This window comes from Balaenoptera borealis, assembly GCF_965194805.1.
Source record: "Balaenoptera borealis genome assembly, chromosome: 4".
Taxonomy (NCBI): domain Eukaryota; kingdom Metazoa; phylum Chordata; class Mammalia; order Artiodactyla; family Balaenopteridae; genus Balaenoptera; species Balaenoptera borealis.
The window spans coordinates 66,565,729-66,585,549 of NC_138861.1; the positions used below are offsets into that span (position 1 = coordinate 66,565,729).

General features: G+C 34.2%; 1 protein-coding gene across 11 annotated transcripts in view; it reads left to right on the top strand.

Moving 5' to 3' along the window:
* Positions 1–19,821, top strand: part of EPHA5 (EPH receptor A5) — a 323,628-nt gene that overhangs the window by 229,949 nt on the left and 73,858 nt on the right. For 7 of the 11 annotated variants that reach the window (XM_082390098.1, XM_082390102.1, XM_082390105.1 and 4 more), the window contains one exon: positions 904–1,009. In XM_082390098.1, coding sequence (XP_082246224.1) covers positions 904–1,009 — 106 coding nt within the window. Of the gene's footprint in view, positions 1–903; positions 18,302–19,821 lie in introns of all 11 variants that reach the window. The other 4 variants (XM_082390101.1, XM_082390103.1, XM_082390099.1 and 1 more) reach the window with 2 other exon arrangements.

Sequence of the window (19,821 nt, forward strand, 5' to 3'; positions counted from 1 at the left end):
AAAATGATAATGTCATTAAACAATAAGCATGCTAAGGTATCCTATTGAGGGTTTCTTGAGAACATTAATAAAATTTATTTTGCTCTATAAGTTTCTTATTTTAATCAACTTAGCTATCAGCACAAAAGAAAAAGTCCCTTGCTTTTTTAGGTACAACTATCTAATTATGTTCATATTCCTCTTATGATAGTAATTGTGTTATTAAAATATAAAATATTTCATCTAAATTCATGTATTTAAAAAAGATCATGTAAACAAATCTAATCTTACTGTAGATACAAAGTTCTAAATGTATGCCTTGATATTTTTGAAAAAGCGTTCCTACTAATAAAGTATATTTAGTGTTTATATTCTGCTTGAAATTATAGTTTTTAAAATTATATTCAAAATAGTGATATCATACGAGGTCATAGCCACATCATTTTGGACATTTTGGACATTTCGGACATTTCAACCTATATCTATAAGAAAAAGTCCTATCTAATATAATGAGACTTTTTTTTTCCTAGAGAACAACCACATGCAAACTCTTAAAAACGTCAAATCTCATATACTTAGCACCTCCTATTTAGGAGGTGTTTGAAATCAAAAACAAAGTTCCATTTTGTCTTGCAAACCTAAGATTGCTAAATTAATACTATACAAACAATGACATTCTTTTTTATGATACGGAAATAATCAGTGACTTAGTGATTCTTTCCAATTTCCATTTGGAGAATAAATATTTCCTCCTGAAGATGTCTTTTCAATTACACACCATTGAGAAGAGATATAAGGGGAAATCTTAGCCAAGTGTGGATGAATTGCTTAAACCTTGCATTGATTACTGACTATTAAGCAGCTCTTATTTGAATGCATATGATCCCTGTAACCACAGGCTATATTTCCTCTGTCTCCTATCAGCAGTTGCAGCATCCAGCGATCAAAGCCAGATTCCTATAATTGCTGTGTCTGTGACAGTGGGAGTCATTTTGTTGGCAGTGGTTATCGGCTTCCTCCTCAGTGGAAGGTAAGACAGGAAGCTGTGCTTCTGAACTTTTACAGCTGATCTCTTCCTTACCTTGATCTGACCATATGGCTATTAAACACATCCCGAAACAAATGAGGCGAGCAATATATCAGTAGATAACCTGTATGTAGGATGTATTTTTCAAGCCGTACCTTTGTCCATGTTAGTGCTAACTTTTAAGCACACAATTCCTCTTTTCCAGGTATACTGTCTACACAAGAATAGTATTAACTTGTTATTATTTATTATGTTGTTAATATAACCATATCTTTTTCTGATATAGTTTATTTTAACCTGAATTTTATTTTTCCTCTCAAAAGTATTGAAGTATTCTCTCAAAAGCTTCAATTTTAGTGTTTGGGAAGGTCTGTGTCTGTGCCTGATATTTTAGAAGAATAAAACTAATAATTCTAGTTAGCCAGAGTTCTATCCTAACAGGGTGATGGATATAAAGCAGACACACCCACAAACAAGCATTTTGAGAAATAACCACCCCTTTTTTATGATTGCATTTATTTTCAGCTTCTGAATGATTTCAACCTGAATACATCAATCATAGTGTATACTGATTTAAAGTGAATTTTATTGAATGTTGTATCAATAGATACATTAATATGTGTATTACCTATCTACATTTTTCATTTTGAACAAAAATAAAAGAGATAGAGCCCCAGCAAGAGCTTATGTAGAAGGTATCTCCTGACATTGAGCTGAGCATAATCAACCTTCCTAAAAAAATAAACAAATAAAAGCGTGAGTGTGTTCTACTCCTACAGCGAATGTATTTTCATTTTTCATCCAGGCCACTATTAGAAGGGATATTTCATAATGAGAGCTGTCCATTTGAAAATGTTTTGGTGTTAGACTGTTATAGAAAATCTCATGAAAATCTTCATGAAGATATTTATTTAAACCTGCACAAATACACAAAAATATACTATAAGGTCCAAAAAAAAGTCATAAAATCAATATTCATATTGATTTTGTACTGTTTTACTCATTTACTTTTGACTCTTCAGCACCTACTCAACTCATAGATATATAGAATTAGACATTTTCAATATACTGCATATTGTATTCTGAAAAGATTTATGACTACATCCTTAAATTACAGTAGTGACATTTTATTTTCATAAAACACTGTTACTTCCTTTGAACGTCCTTTCTCTTTTCTGAAAATTCCCTTTCTTCTAGTTCTTGTTGATTTGAGTGTTGAAAGTTTTCCTAAGAAATCATTGCTTACTTTTAATGTTAGAATAGCAGTGATACATTTTTAGAATTGCTAAATTCTAAATTCTTCCCACAAACTGGGAAGCAGTTTGTGTTCTCTTGAGGACAGCCAGCCCTCCCCAGTCAGAGGCTGGCTAGCTCGTGCCCCACTGATCTCTTCCCTCTGAAGTCACTTTGGGAGAATGCTCTACCATTGTCCCTGCTTTCTGGAAGATAAGCTAATTCCACCAGTCTTGTCATAAAAACTTTGCTCAGGTTTCGATCAAGTAAGATAATTGAATTGAGTTAATTGTAACTACTAAGAAAACTACCATGAGATAATGTGTCTTTTCTACCCCAAAAGGGTGGATAACTATGATACATTTGCAAAGCTGGTTTGTAATATCATTTATTTACTTCTGAGAAATGGTTGGCCTCTTCCTTTCCAATAAATCCAGAAGCATTAGTTATATTTAGGCACATGGGGATCATAAGAAAATATTATTTGTCGGGTCCACTGAATAAAAATGGAGGAAAGAGCAGACGTCTAAAGGCCAATAAATTTGTGTGTTTGAAGGTTTATTAAAGAACAAATAAAATATAGGAAGTATTTTATTATAGACTTAGCACACTTTATCTGTTTAACCTAAGTATTGTTAATGTGAATTTACTGATGACATTCAGCTAAGGATTCTCGCTTACCTATATATGAATCAGCCCCTGCCCTCCCCAATTTTTTCCCTAATGCATACAAAATTGACTTAAAAGCAATTCACTTCGTTACATCTGCAGCATTAGACAAAGTGAGAGAAGATTCAATCTACCTACTATTTGGTAGCTGAAGAAGAGTATAGCTTTAGCACACACATACACACACACACACACACACACACACACACACACACACACACACACACGAATTCCATATCTATCTGAAACTACCATACAAGAATAACTAAATCTTAGTATATAGAAATGTTTAGTGTATTTCTCAGTTAAATAAAAATGACATCTATACCCAAGAGGCAAAGCTTAATTTTCAGCATAACTAAACCCAAGACATGGTAAGATAATTTTGGATCTACTGTCTTATGGAAGTATATTACTTTTTAAAAATAGCAATACCTTACAAATTTGTGCATTGTTTATTCACTTTAATTTTTTTTCTTAATTACACAGACTGTGATGCTGAGACTAGGAATTTGCAATTTAAAGGAAAATACACTTTACTAAAAGTCAATTTGAGATTTATATTTTTTTACCAGCAAATTTTTTGCACCAAACTTTTACTTCATTTTGTTGAATGCACATTCTTGAATTTCAAGGGCATTTGTCTTATGATAGAAATATATTTGGCCAAACAAAGAAAAGTTTGGGCCAAATAGAAGAGAGCTGGCAAAGTGGTAGATTTTAATACAAACAATAATCACATTAAATGTGAATAATCTAAACATACCAATTAAAAAGAGACTGTCAGTTTAGATAAACAGGCAAAACCCAACTAGATGCTACCCAGACAAAGATGACGGTGAAGTTGTAAAGGGGGTGTGCATATTTGGGGTTTGGGGGGTTATTGATTTGGGTGGTAGTTGTACAAAGTATTTCCTTTGTAATTGCTTGTTAAACTCCATTTTATATACTTGATATGTATATTCCCAATAAATAATTAAAGTTAACTGGCAATCAAAAAAAAAAAAAAAAAGAAATATATTTGGCCATTTTATTTTACTTTTCATGAACAGGTTATTTTATGTTTGTATTATACAAACATACTTATTCAAAAACTAAATGATATGATTCTAGAAAGGCTTTTCCTATCTCATTCAAGGCAATGAACTTCACAATTTTTGTTGGGACTAAGAAAATTGAACCTACCTCTTAGTACATAGAGTATACTGATTAACTCAGTAAAGTTTTGTCAAATAAAAGAAAAACTAAATGAAGAGGTGTGGACAAAGCCTAACACAAATTTGGGAGTTACCTTTAAGCAATAGCAAATTATTGAAAAAAAGCCTTTTCTAGGAATGTTCTAAAGACAGTGAATTATATATATTTCTCCCTCTTCACTGTGCTAAAATATGATTGATAAACACACAAAAACATAATAACACTTAGACTCCAGTCTGACTTTGAACTTACTCTCTTATATCACCTTTTAACCTCTTGAATATATTATAAACCAGATATTTTCTCTTATGTAAAATGTCTTTTAATTACAAATAATTTAACTCAGTGGTGATATAGACTTAATTCTGATATATTGTAAATATATTACTATCATCTGTATGTAATATTCATTGACAATTTATATCATCATTTGGGCTCAGGAGCAGCTATGTATTGAAAGTACATATTCATTGGCAATTTGAATTTTTATTCAGACCAAAGGAAAAAAATCAGGAATATAACACATTGAATACTATGAGAATAATCTATTTCAAAGAAAGTAATAAACTTTTTTATTCTAAAATACATTGACAATGAAAAATAAATTAAATATAGAGACTTTCTAATCTTTTTAGGCTAAAATTGATTATGCAGAAACCTCTTGGAGTCTTCTTACCTACATACAGTTAAAATAATATAGACAAGTATCAATCCTGAAGGGAGAAAGTTCTATTTAAAAAATGACAAAGAATTGTAACATCATTTAGGATTCTATCAGTTTTAGAAATCATGTGATCATCTTGTTTAAAGGTGCTAAATATTCCATAGAGCATTTTCTGCAGGTTTCAGACTATCCTTTTTACTTTCTTTTCTATTACTTGTAAATGGTGTTTTCATGGGACTACAAAATAATTGACTTGTTCTCAGCAAACTATGAGCTAATTACCCTGGGCTGAATATAAATTAAACCTCCTAATATGCACAGCGTGTTGTAATTGTTTTTTGTTTTTAGGAGTTTTTTTGTAATTGTTTTTTAATCTTTCTCTTTTATCAGTAATGACACTGCACATTGATAACTTTCTTATTATGCCCTAATTTTGTGAGGTTGTCTCTTATATATACAATTTTATAGATATAAATTGTTTAATCAGTCTTTCAACCAATGATGTCATCTCCACACTCTTCTAGTTACATATTTGAGAAAGTCTTCTACTTTGACCTTCTCTTTTTCTTTCCTTTGAAGACAATCATTGATACTATTAGATTGACTTTTTTTCTGTGTCCCTATTTTAAACTTGGGACCTCATTCTGAAAATTGACTACTGGACACTTTCTTAGTCTGATATAAAGCTTAAATTAACAGGATTTAGTTGTATAGGAAATACAAAGGAAAACATCTTTCAGTGTACAGAAACTATTTCTTTGAAACTTGTTCAATATAGACACCCTGGGATAAAAGAATATATTTTAATATTTTGTCTCTTTTATTACTTATGAATTTAATTACATCTTAAGAAAATTTCAGAGCTTTGCTTTTTTATTTCAATTAATTCCACTTGTACACTGAGAGGTTAAAGATACACACATGTTACACACATGCATGCCTACACTTACGTGTACTTATCTTTCATATAAACACAAAAAAGATAAAGCTGTTTGCCAATTTTAAAACTGGAAAACAAAACCAAAAACTTATAGCTCCTGAAGGGGCAGAAGGAATCCTTCAAGATGCTTAGTCTTGGATATGATTCTAAGGCTATTAATATGTGACTTTATTTCTTTGATGTTCCTGATATGATAAATTTAGTCTAAGGGGTGGCTTAATGCCTATAAAAAGGATTAACTATTTTCCAGGCAAAAAATCTTCCCTTGCTTGTTCTGGTCATGTTCAAATACTGTGGTTAGACATGCTAAATCCTGTTTCCCTTTGTCTTTCATTAAACAATTGAAACTCAATCGATTTGAAATGTCAAATCATTTCCTGAGGCAAAAATTCTTCAGAAATCAGTTAATACTGTACTTGGAGGCTAGGTACAAATTTAAGTTACTCAGACCATGTCAGAAATTTAGGGGAAAAAACAGATTTATGAAAACACTGCTTTCAGGGTTTTTTTTGTTACTTAAAAATAATATTAAAATGTAGCCTTTTGTAAATTTTTTCAAGTCTCTTGAAGTCTAATATGTTGTAAATGACACACTCTTCCCAATTATCCATTACAAACATATATTGAGTATTTATTGCATATAAAACACCAAGAAAAGTCCCAGGCATTTAAAATAAAAAGGCAATGTCCTTTTTTCAAAGTGTTTCCTAGTTAAATTAGTAGTCTGATAAATGGACAGAATTTCATAAACAGAATTACAACAGCCGGGGTTAAGTAAAAGAGTTTAAATTGGAATCATTTCCTTCATGATAACATTTTTTCCTTTGTACCAAAATGATGGTATGATTCATTAATTCAAGAAATATTTGACTTCTTATTAAATGCCTGCCACAGTTCTTATGTTAGGGAAAACAATAGCTTGATGGTAAAATATGCTGGACTTAGAAACATTTCTTCAAGCTCATTTGGAGCCAAATAAAATAATTGTACAGGCATCTTGAATGCAATTATTTAATTCAGACAAATGCCAGAGCTCTGCGCACATTTGATATCAAAGAATAATAGCTTCCAAAGTGAATGATTTTTTAGGCTATGTAGCATTCTAAAACCATCAGAGAAGCATCTTTGCCTAACGGAAGTAACACAATAATAATATTGATAATAATAAGTTTAATATTGTCTAGCATGAATTACATACTACCTACTACTAGGCACTGTTCCAAGGACTTTACATGTAATATTTTAAAGTTTTTTTTTTTTTTTAGTTTTATTTATTTATTTATGGCTGTGTTGGGTCTTCGTTTCTGTGCGAGGGCTTTCTCTAGTTGCGGCAAGTGGGGGCAACACTTCATCGCGGTGCGCGGGCCTCTCACTATCGCGGCCTCTCTTGTTGCGGAGCACAGGCTCCAGACGCGCAGGCTCAGTAGTTGTGGCTCACGGGCCTAGTTGCTCCGCGGCATGTGGGATCTTCCCAGACCAGGGTTTGAACCGGTGTCCCCTGCATTGGCAGGCAGATTCGCAACCACTGCGCCACCAGGGAAGCCCTACATGTAATATTTTACAATGCTATTTCTCAGTATCAGCTCTATATCCAATTTATACTTCATAAAAGTTATCTTCTTGATGTTTCTTGAATCTTGTAAAAATAGTCCAGCTGTAAGGCTTTTGCATTGGCTCTTCTTCCTGTCTAAAACTCTTTTGACCCAGAGAACAATATGGCTTCCTCCTTCTTTCTTTGCTCAATCTAATTCTCTCAATTGAGCTGACTAAAATGATGACCCATGATTCCTTCCTCTGCACATCAGATATCCCTTACCCTGGCTTGTCTGTTATAACACTCATTGCCATTATAGTATGTATATCTTATATATATTGTAATATATTGGGTGGGCCAAAAGTTTCGTTCATTTTTTTTCCCATAAGATGGCTCTAGTAACACTTAGCTGTCTTTAAGTTCATTCAAAACAGTTTTGTTAGATTGTATGTTACAGCTGTCAGATCAGCATGCATTTTAAAAAAAGACATCAAAATTGGTGAATTTTTGTGTAGCCATTTTAATATTGAAGATGGAAGAAAAAAGCAACATTTTTGGCATATTATGCGTTATTACTTCAAGAAAGGTAAAAACGCAACTGAAATGCACAAAACGATTTGTGCAGTGTATGTGACTGATCGAACGTGTCAAAAGTGGTTTGCAAAGTTTTGTTCTGGAGATTTCTCACTGGATGATGCTCCGTGGTCAGGTAGACAAGTTAAAGTTAATAGTGATCACATCTAAACAGTCATTGAGAACAATCAACGTTATACCATGAGGGAGATAGCCAACATACTCAAACTATCCAAATCAAGCATTGAAAATCATTTGCACCATCTTGGTTATGTGAATTGCTTTGATGTTTGTGTTCCACGTAAGTTAAGCGAAAAAAACCTTCTTGACCGTATTTCCACATGCAATTCTCTACTGAAATGTAATGAAAAAATTCCATTTTTAAAACAAATAGTGACAGGCAATGAAAAGTGGATACTGTACAGCAGTGTGGAATGGAGGGGTGAGATCATGGGGCAAGCGAAATGAACCACCACCAACCACACCAAAGACCAAGGCCGGTCTTCATCCAAAGAAGGTGATGTTGTGTATATGGTGACTTTGGAAGGGAGTCCTCTATTATGAGCTCCTTCCAGAAAACCAAACAATTAATTCCAACAAGTACTGCTCCCAATTAGACCAACTGAAAGTGGAACTCGATGAAAAGCGTCCAGAATTAGTCAACAGAAAATGCATAATCATCCATCAGGATAAGGCAAGACCGCATATTTCCTTGATGACCAGGCAAAAATTGTTACAGCTTGGCTGGGAAGTTCTGATTCATCTGCCATATTCACCAGACATTGCACCTTCCGATTTCCACTTATTTCAGTCTTTACAAAATTCTCTTAATGGAAAAAATTTCAATTCCCCGGAAGACTGTAAAAGGCACCTGGAACAGTTCTTTGCTCAAAAAGATAAAAAGTTTTGGGAAGATGGAATTATGAAGTTGCCTGAAAAATGGCAGAAGGTAGTGGAACAAAAGGCTGAATACAGTGTTCAATAAAGTTCTTGGAGAAAGTGATAAATGTGTCTTTTATTTTTGCTTAAAAAACCAAAGGCACTTTTTGGCCCACCCAATATATATATTTCTTCTGTTGATTTTTTGTCTGTCTCCCATACTAGAATATAAGCTCTAAAATGATAGGGATTTTTATCTGTGGGTTCCTGCCCCTTAGAACACTGTCTAGAACATAAATTATATTATATAGTCAGTTAGTGAGGGCCTGGGTCTTGAGCACAGCTCTTACTTTAAGACATTTGCTCTTCACTATATAACTTCCCCATGACTTATGTCATTCAACTATATGATTTTGGTGAAATTCTGATCTCTTATATGTAAAGCCACTGAATATTTACTGCTAAAGATAATAATATTAACATTTAAGAACCTTCCAAACTGCTATGAATAAAATAACTCTTAGAAATTAAAGTCAGCAATATCTTACCACTAAAGTAAATTAAGGAATACATTGGGTTATAGTGAATTTTCCCTCTATTCTACACTTGGCAATTATACCTGGTAAACTGTATCTATTCTAGAATCACACATATCAAATGTCACCAACCCCATGACCATTCCTGATTTTGTGAAAGCTAGTTAATATCACTTTTGTTTTCCCTCAAAACTTTTTTCCCAATTGAAATGATTTTAGTTCATCATTTTATATGTGTCTCCCCTGATAGATATGTATTCATGTTGAACACAGATTCTAGTGTAGCTTCTCAATAAATGTCCAGTGACTGGATGACTGGAAGAGTGAAGCTGGAGTTGGAGACTCTTGAAAACATGCTTCAAACTAGCTTTCCAGCATTATCACTATGTGTTTTTGACCTGGATTCCTTTGGTTGCATATGACAGAAGGCACATTCAAAGTGGTTTTATCCAAAAGATAATTGTAGATCATATAGATGAAAAGTTCCAGAGATTTTTTTAAAAATCCAAAATACAGGCACTTAATAGATCCAAATGGTAAAATATTCTCTGCTATGCAATTGGAGACACATGATTCAAGAATGCTCTGGCACAAATATGGTATTTAAAGGCACTGATCAGAATGAACCTATTTGGGTAGAGCCCTGGGGCTCTGATATGTATTGAGAGATAGAGTGAAGGAGGAAGATCCAGCCAAAGGAGACTGAGAAGGAGTGGTCCATAAAGTAGCAGGAGACCAGACAATTGTTGTATTCCTGAAGCAGAAATGGTCACCATCTTGAATCCAGCCCCTACTTTAGAGCTTTTGACCTTCGCTCTCACAGGTGGCACATGCTCTGACAGGAACCTAATACACAGCCCCACAGAGTAAACCAATCAGTAGCGCTGAGACCTTAACTAAGAAGAGTATGGGGAAGGTATACTGCGTGGCAGTACAGTTAGAGTTCGTGCCTGAACCTGAAGTAGGGTCAGTCTCAGACAACACACGTGAACTAAGAATGAAGAAAGAAGATCTCACGTGGTTTCTTTTTTCATATCCTCTATTTCATCTCTCAATATTTAAACCTCACCCACATGTCAAAACTCACATCAACTGTTCTATCATTAAAACATACTCAGTTCCTTTAGCTGAAGTATTCTCCCCTTCCACTTAAGTCTCAGAACAATATACCAGTATTTCTCATGGAATGTAACACTTTCAACCACAAATTATAGTAAATATGTTTTCTTTTCTGCCCTCCAGTAAGTATATAGAGGATAAAGGCTTCTGTGGCTCTCCCACATAACCTAATTGAATGAATACCTCATAAATTATTGAATTAAAGATAAATTGAGCATCAATCTCTATTTGAAGTGCTTTGTCTCATTTTTCCCATTAATGTTGATAGTTTGGAAAATGAAAAATGTTAGTAACTCTGACATAAGCACAATCAAATACCTAACCCATAAATGTGCTTTCTTCCTGAGAAATGGAACTTTTTGTGCCATCAGCAAAATAAATGCAATGATATCAAAGAAGTATTGTATAGGAGATAAGAAATCTTCACTAGCTTATATTCTTTATTTGACATCTGGGCATCCTAATGCCAGTGTGGTGATGCACATGGTGATATCAATCAATATTCACTTTTATAAATGATAATGTACATCAAAGTAACTGTATTTCCCTCTCAATCTTTTCAAGTTATGGGCAGCATGGATAGTTGATATATTTGGCACCTTTAACAACTAGGATTATGTACTTTCAGACTTGATAAGTTTTGATAAGGATAAGTATTACATAAAAATATTTTAATCAAATACTATTTTATTTTAAAATAATGATAAACAGACAAAAATTTGTAATCACACATGCAATCGCTGATTTTAGAAAAGAGCTCATTAAAAACAAATCTCAGTGGTTTATGAATTAGCAATAGATGAGACTTTATAAAACTGTAATAAATCCAGGCATGTGTATTGGTTTAATATCTGAGAGTTGTTATCCCTTCCATTTTCTCATGATTACGTGGTTTTTTCTTCAGAATCTGAAGCAAAGATAATTAGAGAGTAGATGATAATTTATTAATAACATACAAATGGGGATCAGGGCAGAGTAGTGCCAGAAAGACTAGGGGCATAGCAACAACTAATTGCCCACTGTGGGAAATAAATCGTCCTAGGAAACTGAACCCAAGAGGGTTACTGGCTCAATTGCTCAACATTATTGAACATCCCACCTGTGACTTCTCACAGATCAAACAGGTAAACATCACTGCAACTCTCAGGAAGTTATATTGAGGCAAACTTTTGGAAGGAAAAACTCTATTTATGGTACTGGAAGCAAGTTAATGTCATTGTTTTGCAAAGAAGAAAATTATTTTAACAAAGAATCTGGAGACTTTCAGTTTTTAAGTACTGTGAAACACAGGACAGGTCAAAAGCCTAACCACAAGAGCTGAATACACTTTTTATTTGAAGCTCCATTTGCCTGAAGCTCCATTTCTTTTAGAATGTGATCCCCAGCTGAAAGAGAGAGCATGCTGGCATGCCAGTAGACGCTGGGCTCTGGTGGAAAACTCTGCTAGTTTCTGGGAACCTTACCATGTCTCTCAGAGCCCACAATAACACAGGCTTTCATAGGAGCCTGATAGCCAGCTCTACAGAGAAAATCAATAGCACTGCCCTATGCCAAAAGGTGGACCATCTATTCAACAAAAAATCAGTCAATTTCCTGAGGCATGTCTAGGAATGTAATTATTGCTGAGAAATGAAGCAAATGAACAATAAAATGTTCCAAATGATTTTAAACACCAGGTAAAAGCCACATTTTTCAAGACCTGTGCTCTTTTTTTAAACTTGCATGAACCTGGAAAGAAATAAATGTCTCTAATGGATTAGCAACTCAGACTCAAACAGCTGAACTCTTTATTATACCATGTGGAAGTATTGACTTGAGATCTGTCTGATGGCTCTGATAGCTATAGTGCTACAAAACATACTATATCCCAATTATCTTGCTTACCAAATTCTTTTACTATCTCTCACCCATTGCTTCTTTTTTCTTTCTTATTTCTTACTCCCCTGACTTTCTAATCTCACAGAAAAATGACATACTTTTCTGTATCAGACCTTTGGCACACATTTGCTGTCAATAGTCTACAGGCATTGTCCACACTCTTGAGCCATCAGTATTGCGGGTAATGATGTTAGTGAGTTTTAATTATTATTTTATGTTTAATTATATGTTTTTAATTGTTATTTATAAAGACTTATCCTGTTCTTGTGGTCTGGCACTGGTTTTCTTATCTCTGTGATGGTCATGAGTTCTCTTGATTCAGGGTCAATTGAAAGGCAAGACAGATGCTTGGGGGCTTATCGTAGGTGCTTTTGTTTTTGTTTTTGCTTCCTCTTCATGCTACCACTTTCATCCTGAGTAGCAAAATATCATCAAGTTGGCAAGTTGAGACCTCTGTGGGGTGATTAGTGGAGGAAAGCTTCTTTGTTTCTTAGGTTTTCTTAGGCCCTTCTTAGACCAACTGCATAACTCCTCTTCAGGGTCCCTCCAGACTGAATATTCCATAGGCTTCAAATATTCTCATGTATCTCACAAATACTGCTTCTCCACCTCCAAGAGCCCTCCATGCTTCTGACGTTGAGAAATCCTAGTGCTGTTTTCACATTCCTATGTCTATTTCATTTGATTTTCCTGAAGCAAATTTAATAGACATTGGTTTGAACTGATTCTATTCATTGATGATGTACACATCTTGCCAACACATTTTAAAAAAAAATCTATCTATGTGGAATTCAATTCGTGTCATGTAACTTTGATCGTTTAATACTTTAACTTGTTAATACCTTGATTACTTAATGCTTTCCCTGTTTAATACAAAGATATCTTTTTTTCAAAATATGGGGACATAGTACACATAAGAATGTAAAAGATAATCATAGCATACAATCACAGAGCAGAGTTGAACAAACATCTTTAAAATATGTAAGAATATAAGATTAAGTGAAATATTTTCTATGTTAATATTAATTTTTCCTAGATATACTGGAATTTACCACCAATCCTCACTGATGAAGTTGTTTGTGAGATCTCCATATGTGCCAGCGACACAGTGCTACATTTTAAGGATACTAAGTTCAGCATCAGTATTTAATCAGTAGATACTAAATTTGTAGAATTATTCTGATTTCCTTTATTTGCTACAAGTAAAATTATCCGGAAAATGTCAATCTATAGGTCCAATCCTCCTCAGAAAACTTTAAGATGAAATTTAGCTACCCAAATGACTAACTTCTATCTCATCATGCCAAAGATGATGTAAAATCTGTTATCATCAAATCAGCATGAATTCAATATTTACATGATAAGTGATATTGAGCATTGTTTATATACACAGTTTCATGAGACAAATATATGATGAATCAGAATTCTATATTAGCATGACTTTGTATGTTTTCTAATACATAAGGACCTCTTGATTTATTTTGATGTTGATATCTGACTTTCACTGACCTCCTGTTATTCTAGCTGTTTCAAATGTACTTATGATGCTCTGCTAGATTCACCTCTTCTCTAGTCATTTGGAATGTAAAGGGACAGGACAAACTGGGCCTTTTCTGGAGTCCTAAAGATTCATAATTAATCATTCCAAAGCTGTGCTAGTGTGTACTGTCGCTCACCAGCCCCAAAAGGGAAATAGCTATTTTGAATTCCAAGTTGATGTCTATTTTACCACCCAGTATCTTTCTACCCAAGCCCTGAGGCTTCTAAATCTTCATGCAGGAAATGGAAATAGGAAGTCCTTCTGTACATCTCAAATATCTGGTTGGAGCCGGTGCAGTTTGGCCTATTGGTTCTTATCATTTCCCCAAAGCCAGGGTGACTGGATCCTGCTCTTGCGCCTCCAACTCTTTGAAACTCCCCTCACTCTAGGAGGACTCTTAAATAACCTAGCTTGGAAGTCTACTGGGGGCCATCTCAGTACAATATGTCCTAAAGTGAAACTCACTATCAATCCTGCTTCTATCTTTCCACACACTGCATTTTGTCTCCTTAGACCTCAAATATTCAACTTGCTGAACTATTTCAGCTATATCCTAAAATATCTCCAGAGGTTAGATTAGTGGCCATTTCCTTAGATGAACATCCTGATGTTTTGACTTTATCAAGACCTCTTGCTGTCTGCCTTGCCTATACCTTTCGGTTGATTTTTTACATTGCATGTTACATAGTTACGGTTATTGTCCTAATTTCTTACTAACTGCTATTTCATTTATGTATGCATATTTAAATTTTATGATAAAAATTACATAGAGCATTCAAGACAAAATGTAGAAAGAAAATGAGTCATAAATATCTACCAGAGGTAATCATTATTAATATTTTGCCATATATATTTAAAATATTATATATATATTTGAGTTCAAAATTTATAGTTTTGTTTTCTGTTTTTCTTTGATTAACTTATAATATAAAAATTTCCTCCATAATTGGAAATATTTTAAAAGCAAAAATGTATTGCTTCTTTGATATTCTAATATCTAACCTTTCCCATATGCTTTTCCTTTTGTTTTGTTCATTTGTTTTCTTTTGTTGTGTTGGTTTAGGAGAAGGGGGTTGCTATTTTTTATCTCTAATGTTCTTAGAACACATTTGTATAATTCAAAGTAAGGGTCAATGAATATGAATATTTTAAAGGCTGTTGATACATATTGACAAATGGCCCTCCTAAATCATAGTACCAATTACTAGTCCCCCCAACAGTGAATGAAATTGCCTGGTGGTTCACAAACTAGTCAATCTCTGCTAATTTAATAGGAAAAAAATAGTTCTGTGTTTTTAATTGAATTTCTTTATATTTTTGAGATTTAATAGGATCATTAATATATTTGCAATGAGTATATATCATTAGCTATTTTATTACCTATTTTGTAAATTAAGTGTACATGCTTTTTACCCATTTAGGCTAGTGGGATCTTAGCTTTTCATATAGTGAAAATATATCATTAGAAGTAGCAAGATTTGTTTGCTTTTCAATAATATTTATTTTGCATGGGATACAAAAAATGTTAATTTTATGGGGTTGGGGCTCTAAACTGATATTTTCTATAGACTTATATAAGTACCAGCACTGTTTATCACCCTCTCCTGATACTGTTATAGGTCTCTACATGTAGTATATATTACATAAGTGTCTATGTAGGAATTCTTTTATCTATACTGCCTCTGGGCTATCAAAGCTATTCTTCTAGCTTATACCAGGATCATATTAGTTTCAGTATTATAATTTAACCATATTTTTCAATGTTTGTTCAGGCAAATTCATATTGGGAAATCACATATGGTCACAATTATAAATATTTGACATAAGTACTTTTGCGTGTATATACATACACACACACATATACACGTATACATCATTGCATGCATATAAAGCAATTGTAATCATAATTAACCACTGTTATGTTATATATTGAATATGTGAATAATGTATTAAAATAGTTAACATTTATCACCCTTGTATTTAATTTTAAACACAACTACCATAATATATGATTTTGGTACTCCTGACTAATACTAATAGAAAACAAAATATATTTACATGGAATTTGAATAGTTCAATATGAAAATGAACCTTTAGCTTTCTTTTAAATCATTCTCATAATTAATTCAATTCTCATAATTTGCTTATCACAAAATACACACATTCCTTGTGTTTTAATAATTTCAGTGTACTTCCCCAGTTACTTTATTTTTTTGTGAGTTATGTAATTAAATTAAAACATTAGTCCTGGTTTCTCTACCTTATAAGTTTAATGCTGATAGATGTGATTCAACTTTGGAAAAATATTTAACAGCCACAATGGAGGGAGCTAAATAAATCAGAACTTAAATATTTGGCTTATTTCTTTGAATAGTCTCTTCCCTTTTTTTGACCCACTCATATTTTTAATTAATATTACATTTTCATTAAGACAAAGGAATGTTTGAAACAAATGTTACTATCAGAACTGTGTGCAAATATTCTTTTTTTTTAAGCTGGCAAAATTAGCATCACTTTTTTTGCAACTTTATTTTCTCCTGCTTTTTCCTTTCTACTTCTCTCAAAATAAATTAAAACCTAAAATAGATAAGAATAGATAAGCACAATCAAGTTAGTCATGACAGTCGTATGCTCCTCTCGAAGAAGCATTGCAGATAGAGTGGTTCAGCTGTGAAATGACTGGGAAGGAGAAGTTCAGAGAAAGGAGCTTGTAGTCACTTTTGGCTTCTAGAAATGGAGGAAATTGATGTTTGCTCGGTGGAGGTGTCATACTGCAGGAGAAACACATAATTCAGTATTTTGTATATTAACACTATTATTGTGCCAGAACAGAACAAAGATAGTGGTTGATTGCAAAAATGAATCTATGTAATTTCCCTTTATTGAACTAGTAAAGATGATCTCTTCTGTGGAAATAAACAAAAAAACACCCAAATTAAAGCAAGCAAAGGCTATTTATTAAGAGCTTGCTATAGCAAGGGAATCAGCCACCATCACCTGAATTTCGCAGAGACCCAAAGGCAGGCAGAGGAGTGTAAAAGCTTTATAATGAAAAAAAGGAAGGCTTCAGGTATGCCCTGATTGGAGGTTATTGGCCTGGGGTAGTTGGAGGTGGGCTAACCAGAAGTGGGGCATCCTATGTGATTGATTAGGCTTCCTCTAGTTGGTCCTAAGTTGGAAGTACAGACAAAAATTAGGGAAACTGGCATTTATTGATAAAGTTCTGACCATTTGAGACAATTACTACAGAGGTTGTAGTTTGGATTGATGGACTAGTTGCTGCAGATGTGGGGTCAGAGTTCTATTTTTCTACTTGGTCTGGTCATTGTCCATTTGTATATTCATTCTCTCACTTCATACATTTCAGTAAATAGTAGTGCAAGCCTTTTTTTTTTTTAATAGATCTTTATTGGAGTATAATTGCTTCACAATACTGTGTTAGTTTCTGGTGCACAGCAAAGCAAATCAGCCATATGCACACACATGTCCCCATATCTCCTCCCTCTTGAGCCTCCCTCCCTTCTTCTCTATCCCACCACGCTAGGTCACCGCAAAGCACCGAGCCAATCTCCCTGTGCTATGCTGCTGCTTCCCACCAGCCAATTATTTTACATTCAGTAGTGTATATATGTCGATGCTACTCTCACTTCGGCCCAGCTTTGCCCTCCCACCCCATGTCCTCAAGTCCATTTCCTATGTCTACCGCTTTATTCCTGCCCTGCAACTAGGATCATCAGTACCAATTTTTTTTTTTTTTTTTTTTAGATTCCATATATATGCGTTAGCATGTGATATTTGTTTTTCTCTTTCTGACTTACTTCACTCTGTATGACAAAATCTAGGTCCATCCACCTCACTACAAATAACTCAATTTCGTTTCTTTTTATGGCTAATATTCCATTGTATATATGTGCCACATATTCTTTAGCCATTCATCTGTCGATGGACATTTAGGTGGGTTCCATGTCCTGACTATTGTAAATAGTGCTTCAATGAACATTATGGTACATGTCTCTTTTTGAATTATGGTTTTCTCAGGGTATATGCCCAGTAGTGGGATGGCTGGGTCATATGGTAGTTCTATTTTTAGTTTATTAAGGAACCTCCCTTCTGTTTTCCGGAGTGGTTGTATCAATTTACATTCCCACCAACAGGGCAGGAGGGTTCCGTTTTCACCACAGCCTCTCCAGCATTTATTGTTTGTAGATTTTTTGATAATGGCCATTCTGACCAGCATGAGGTGATACCTCATTTTAGTTTTGATTTGCATTTTTCTAATAATTAGTGATGTTGAGCATCTTTTCATGTGCCTCTTGGCCATCTGTATGTCTTCCTTGGTGAAATGTCTATTTAGGTCTTCCACCCATTTTTTAACTGGATTGTTTGTTTTTTTGATATTGAGCTCCATGAGCTGTTTGTATATTTTGGAGATTAATCCTTTGTCTGTCGTTTCATTTGCAAATATTTTCTCCCATTCTGAGGGTTGTCTTTTTGTCTTGTTTATAGTTTCCTTTGCTGTGCAAAAGCTTTTAAGTTTCATTAGGTCCCATTTGTTTATTTTTGTTTTTATTTCCGTTACTCTAACAGGTGGGTCAAAAAAGATCTTGCTGTGGTTTATGTCAAAGAGGGTTTTTCCTATGTTTTCCTCTAAGAGTTTTATAGTGTCTGATCTTACATTTAAGTCTTTAATCTATTTTGAGTTTATTTTTGTGTATGGTATTAGGGAGTTTTCTAATTTCATTCTTTTGCTTGTAGCTGTCCAGTTTTCCCAACACCACTTATTGAAGAGGCTGTCTTTTCCCCATTGTATGTTCTTGCCTCCTTTGTCATAGATTAGGTGCCCATATGTGTGTGGGTTTATCTCTGGGCATTCTATCCTGTATCATTGATCTATATTTCCATTTTTGTGCCAGTACCATATTGTCAAAGGATTAATCCCCAAAATATATAAACAGCTCAGACAGCTCAATATTAAAAAAAACAAACAACCAAATGAAAAAAGGGCAAAAGACCTCAACATCACTAATTATTAGATAAATGCAAATCAAAACTACAATGAGGTATCACTTCACACCAGTTAGAATGGGCATCATCAGAAAAATCTACAAACAACAAATGCTGGAGAGGGTGTGGAGAAAAAGGAACCTTCTTGCATTGTTGGTGGGAATTTAAATTGATACAGCCACTATGGATAATAGTGTGGAGGTTCCTTAAAAAACTAAAAATAGAATTACCATATGACCCAGCAATCCCACTACTGGGCATATACCCAGAGAAACCCATAATTCAAAAAGAGACATGCCCCCCAATATACTTTGAGGCATTATTTATAATAGCCAAGTCATGGAAGCAACCTACATGCTCATCGACAGATGAATAGGTAAAGAAAATGTGGTACAATATACGATGGACTATTACTCAGCTATAAAAAGGAACAAAATGGGGTCATTTGTAGAGATGTGGATGGACCTAGAGACTGTCATACAGAGTGAAGTAAGTCAGAAAGAGAAAAACAAATATTGTATCTTAACACATATATGTGGAACCTAGAAAAATGGTACAGGTGAACTGGTTTGCAGGGCAGAAATAGAGACACAGATGTAGAGAACATACATATGGACACCAAGGGGGGAAAGTGGCAAGGTGGGTGGTCATGGTGGGATGATTGGGAGATTGGGATTGACATATATACACTAATATATATAAAATAGATAACTAATAAGAACCTCCTGTATAAAAAATAAATAAAATAAAATTCAAAAAATAAATTAGACTAGGAAACTAACAGATATGTTAGGAAGAATATAAAAATAAATATATAGATGAATCAACAACCGGAAGGTACATCAGTACCACAATAGTAAAAAAGAGGAGGAGGGAAAAGAAAAAAAAGAAAGTGGGAAAAGGCCTAGCTGTGGACGGCGGGGCCTAAGCAAGAGCGAGGTTTGGGTGGTGGGCATTGCCAATGCTCAGGACCCACAGGGCTGGAAAAGGCCCTGGGGGCCGTGGGGGGTGGGGCTTAGGCTCAAGGAACAGAAGGGGCCCAGGCGTGC